The 6,000-nt window shown below is 42.8% G+C and overlaps 1 protein-coding gene across 1 annotated transcript in view; it reads right to left on the minus strand.

Annotated features, from left to right (window-relative positions):
* LOC115197442 (G1/S-specific cyclin-D2) overlaps positions 1 to 4,692 on the minus strand; it is a 122,930-nt gene extending 118,238 nt beyond the window's left edge. The window contains exon 1 of the mRNA XM_029758966.1: positions 4,648 to 4,692. Within this exon, the coding sequence (XP_029614826.1) occupies positions 4,648 to 4,677 (30 nt within the window). The 5' untranslated portion in view covers positions 4,678 to 4,692. The remainder of the gene's footprint in view (positions 1 to 4,647) is intronic.
* Positions 4,693 to 6,000: the final 1,308 nt, after the last annotated feature.

The raw sequence follows: 6,000 nt of genomic DNA on the forward strand, positions 1-6,000 counted from the left end.
AGCAGCAGAGCAACCAGAGCTGAGCGACGTGCACGACGAGCGGCTCTTCCTCCCCCAGCCCAGGGCCAGTCTGTCTGGATCTAGTGCAGCCAGCAGCGCTGCAGAGGAGCAGATGTTTCCTTTATTTAGCAACCGAGCTACAGACAAACTGGGGGCTAACCTGGCAGACTGTTTGATGTGATGACATGGCCCCAGAGTGGAGCTAGGGACTAGGGGCTAACAGCGCAGAGGGGCCTTTGCTGTGCAAGCCCTAAACAACAGAAAGTACTCTGACTGGAGCACTGGATCCCAGAGACATGAGTGAGATAACCAGAGAAAGGAAGACAGTAAGGGAGACAGTCAGGCACAGTGGACTGGGCGCTCAGTAATGCCATTGGCAGTATAAGACAAAATTCATATATTGCTAGTAAACATTAAGCATGGATTCAGATCGCTCACACACACAAATATCTCAAATCAGACAAAACGTAAATCGTTCCATGTTGTCACTGCCTATTAGATGAACTTGAAACAGAAAACAGACATCTGTACCCTCTCTGGGCAACGGGACCAGAGGGTACAGTTGTAGCCGCTGCCTAGGCTGGCTGCTGCGGGACAGGTGGGGGGTGGGGGGTTCCAGCACCCTGAGCTCCACCTCTGTTCTTGAGCCCCGGTCGGTCAGCTGTGGGGAGGCAGCTGCTACAGAGGCTAATCCAAAAATGAAACGTATCTGAGCACAAGTGTGCTAGCACATGTCAAAAGTGTCGAGTCACTCTGAGCAGATCCACTTCACTGAGGAATGCCCTGACACACTGGGTGCCTGTGCTGTGCCTCCATTCATATACCCTTCCTCTTCGCGAACAAGATACATCTGGTGAAAAAGACTCAGGAAAAGGTGTGATACTAGGAAAGTGTCTGTTTCTGATGTAATGAGCCTCAGTTTACTGAGGCCTATCAGTTTGACACTTGAGTGAATTATTTTGTGAAAATAATTTCAGGACAATTAAGTGGATGGTCCTTGACACATTGAAAATACTCTACAGCTGCTGTACAACATCAAATGTTTAAAATAAGTTAAAATCATCAAGAGATATGAGAGTGCTGGATGGGAGAGAAACCACCTGACCACCATTTACAGGAATTCAAGCCTGTGGAATTTCGGTGGTAGAGAAAGAAAGACACAGTGCTGGTATCAGATCATTTGTTATAGTGAAAATGACAGTAACATATGTGACCACTAATAGATTCACATATGACCTTTACCTTCAAGGTGGGCACCGGCTCCAATGCAGCCTTGATGAATCTGTGTACTGTCATTGATCAATTTACCAAAAACAATAGAGTATGTGAAATGTTCTGGTATTTATTTAACCTTTATTTAACTAGGCAAGCCAGTTAAGAACAAATTCTTATTTACAATGACGGCCTACACTGGCCAAACCCGGACGACACTGGGCCAATTGTGCGCCGCCCTATAGGACTCCCAATCACAGCCGGTTGTGATACTGTCTGGATTTGAACCAGGGACTGTAGTGACACCTCAAGCACTGAGATGCAGTGCCTTAGACCGCTGCGCCACTTGGGAGCACCGGTATAGTTATGAGAATTAGATACCAGTGGGTAGATTGTGTTGAAATATTGTTGTTGATCCATTTACAGTTCATAATACAACATTTTTCAAACAGCCCCCACCACCTCACAGAGAAGTACATAGACATGTGAAATTGATATCTACTAACAGTGACACCTGATGCACAGTGACTATGAGACTCGAAATTGAGCTGGTGCATCCTGTTTCCATTGATAATCCTTGAAATGTTTTTACAACTTGATTGGAGTCCACCTGTGGTGAATTCAATTGATTGGACATGATTTGGACAGGCATACAGTTGACAGCGCATGTCAGAGCAAAAACCAAGCCATGAGATTGAAGAAATTGTCCGTAGAGTTCCGAGACAGGATTTTGTCGAGGCACAGATCTGGGGAAGGGTACCAAAAACATTCTGCAGCATTGAAGGTCCCCAAGAACACAGTGGCCTCCATCATTCTTAAATGGAAGAAGTTTGGAACCACCAAGACTTCCTAGAGCTGGCAGCCCGGCCAAACTGAGCAATCAGGGGAGAAGGGCCTTGGTCAGGGAGTTGACCAAGAACCTGATGGTCACTCTGACAGAGCTCCTCTGTGGAGATGGGAGAACCTTCCAGAAGGACAACCATCTCTGCAGCACTCCACCAATCAGGCATTTATGGTAGTATGGCCCGATGGAAGCCACTCCTCAGGACAAGGCACATGACAGCCCGCTTGGAGTTTGCCAAAAGACACCTAAAGACTCTCAGACTGGTCTGATGAAACCAAGATTGAACTCTTTGGCCTGAGTGCCAAGCGTCACATCTGGAGGAAACCTGGCACCATCCCTACGGTGAAGCATGGTGGTGGCAGCATCATGCTGTGGGGATGTTTTTCAACGACAGGGACGGGTCAGGATCGAGGCAAAGATGAACGGAGCAAATTACAGAGAGATCCTTGATGAAAACCTACTCTGGAGCACTCAGGACCTCAGACTGGGGTGAAGGTGCAACCTTCCAACAGGACAACAACCCAAAGCACACACCCAAGACAATGCAAGAGTGGCTTCGGGACAAGTCTCTGAATGTCCTTGAGTGGCCAAGCCAGAGCCCGGACTTGAACCCGATCGAACATCTCTGAAGAGACCTGAAAATAGCTGTGCAGCAATGCTCCCCATCCAACCTGACAAAGCTTGAGAGGATCTGCAGAGAAAAATCGGAAAAACACTCCGGGTACAGGTGTGCCAAGCTTGCAGCATCATACCCAAGCAGGCTCGAGGCTATAATCACTGCTAAAGATGCTTCAACAAAGTACTGAGTAAAGGGTCTGAATACTTATGTAAATGTGATATTTCCAGGTTAATTAGCAAACATTTCTAAAAACCTGGTTCTGCTTTGTCATTATGGGGTATTGTGTGTAGATTGATGAGAAAAAAACAAAAATGTAATACATTTTAGAAGAATCTGAATACTTTCCGAAGGCATTGTATACATTTTTCAAAAATAATCATCCCAAAAACTTTGGAATAAGCAAAGGCTTTGATTTATTGACAAACAGAAGGAAAGGCGGTCTTAGAAAACATCTACCAGAAAAAGTCTTAAAGGCATTACAAATACATCAAAACACAATAATGTTGAACTAAAGACCCCTGCCAACTAATATCAACACTTATATTTAGTTTTGCTAGGAAAAACATTAGCGCCATTAGGTGCAGGAACTCGACTTACCCAGTTGCGGCTCACTTTTTGGAAGCGAACCACTCAATTTCATCCCTACGTTATATCGGCATCGAACACATCACCCTCCCTAGGAGAGGAGGTGAACTCGACAATTTATTGTTAAAATGAGAGGCTGCCTGGATCTTTCATTTAAAGACCCTTTTTCCCTTCGGTCTCAACGTAGACTTTGATCTGAAGCCATTCTTGTGATTATTGTGATTTTGCTATTCATTGTAAATGTTTGTAGGCCTATGTAGCCAAATTGTATCTTTGATCGTATGCTATCATTCATGTTTTTTGTATGTTATTTTTATATCTAAGAATTAACCAATGATATCAGGCCACACCCGGCCATGATTACAGACCCCTGTGTGAGTTCTTTGACACTATATAAACTAGTGACCCACAGTGTTTGTCATTATACCCTGATGAAGACAGCTTGTCTATCGAAACGTTGGATATTAGGTTATTCAATTAGGTTATTAGATATTAGGTTATTCAATTATTTATTTTTCAAGGAAAAACAATTCTGCCTTCTGTAAGTTTAAGAAACATTGCCTTGTGGATTGAAATTCTGTTACCAAAAACCCATATATCTTTAAGATATTTTCTAATTTCTCTACCTCATGCGGAGGGAGGATAATGGACGTTCACAGAAGTAACAAGTAAAGGTTATAGTGTTCTTACTGATATCAATTTTGTTAATTCATTATTAAGTGACTAAAACTTAAAATTCTGATACCAAATCAGTAACAGACTTCTGAAAAATCTGTTACAAAATTTCTGCAATTGAATTGGCTAGTAGTAGTAGTCACAAATCACTGCTGGGTCACTTGCTACTGTCCTGCCTTCCACTGGCATACTTTTATGTTCAACTGATAACATTTTTTTTTCTCTTTCTGTCATCTGGTGGTCAAAGCAAGAGTGTGAAATTCTGGACAACACCTCCCTCTCTCTCTCCAATTAATGCCAACTCTCCGGGCTGTTATCCATGAGCCCCCTCTCTTTCCATTTACTGTAACCATTATCCTCACCCACTGAGCACTGACTGAAACCGTTAGATGGACGTTGAAAAGTAGGTGCAATTCCGTTGTGTTTACGTGGAATTGCCCCATCCTATATCATTTACACATCTTGTATAATAGAACAGTCTATTGTTTCAGGATATTCTATTTCTCAAATGCTAATCAAATCACCAGAGGGAATCTGCAGGGACAGGGAATGTCTTCTATTCCTTCCTTACAGTACAACACATGCAAAATCTACAGTATTCTTGCTGTGGTAGAATTTCTTCATTGAAAACAAAGAGGGGAATTCAGTAGCCTTCCCATGTGAAAACAGCAGCTCACATGTACAAAGTAAACCATGGTAGCTAAAGTCTTACCTGAGATGAGCCATGCCCAGCCAAGACCATTCCTGAGACGCTCAGATGCTCCTAGAACAACAAAAACAAAGACACAATTAAATAAACTGAGTGATTGATAGCCATCATATCAACAAAGAAAGTACTGCTCAAACTTAGTTTACTGTTCTCAAGATGATGATGATGATTGCATGGAAAGTACTATTCCTCTTCAATAAAATGTACCTTTCTAACTGGAATTCCCCTGACAGTAGTTTCCTGACAATTCTGATATGAGATAAAAAACAAATGCAACTTGAATTGAACAGTCACTTATCCTACAGACTTGTAAATTCCCTCTGTGGGTGACTGGGAGCCCATTGCTTCATGTGTTCACACAATCTCGATCTGAAGAATAATAGTTTGATCATGTGTTACATGTGATATGGCTGAAAGCTCAAATCTAACCCATCTGGTTTACAGTTTTTAAATGAGCCATCAACTTATGCAAGAATGGGGGGTATTCACAAGGTGGCAGATAGTCTAGCGGTTACGTTGGGCCAGTAACGGAAAGGTCGCTGGTTCAAATCATCGAGCTGATGTGCCCTTGAGCAAGGCATATAAACCTAATTGCTCCTGTAAGTCGCTAAATGACAAAAAGTTAAAAAATGTAAGCCACAAAATGGACTGAAACTACTTGAACTTATAAGAAATGCTTAATTTCATTTTACATTAGTGCCCTATATGAATATGATCCTGATTCAGAACAACAAGCCATCACTCCATACCTTCAGTTGAAATCATAGTAAATCTCATGACGTAACAGGTAACAAAGAAGAGAAGGATACAATTCAGAGGTTCCCTGAGCTATTATCACTCACAATTATTTGGATGAGAGGGGTGATTATTCCACAAAAGCATGTGTCAGTTAGAGTTAAGTCTTCTATCAAGACTTCCCCAGAGAGATCAGTTTATCTGGGCCAGTGAGGCCTCAGGCCCCCCAACCAAAACAAGTCTGAGAGCTAACGTTACTTTCTAAAGTTAATGCCCCCAATCCATCGCAGGAGGAGGGGGAGGGGGGAAGGAGGAAGAGGAGCAGCTTCATTTAACAGTAAGACAAGGTTCAATTCACCTGGAAGGAATGCAAGTGGGAGAGGATTTCTCACGGAAGGAGGGAAGAAGGGAAGGGAGGGAGGGGCGCTGTATCATGAAAGCCAGTGAGATGTGAAGTTGTCAAAACACATATTTATTTTCAAACAAAGTAAATCTAGTGTGAATACAAAGCGCTTCAATGTGCAACTGTCACAAGTAGATCCCACAACTTCAGAAGTCAGGAATAAGGATAAGATAAATGTTGAGGGGGACATCTAGGATTCAAGTCCCTCCATTGTCTCA

The sequence above is a fragment of the Salmo trutta genome, chromosome 7, assembly GCF_901001165.1.
Source record: "Salmo trutta chromosome 7, fSalTru1.1, whole genome shotgun sequence".
NCBI classification, from domain to species: domain Eukaryota; kingdom Metazoa; phylum Chordata; class Actinopteri; order Salmoniformes; family Salmonidae; genus Salmo; species Salmo trutta.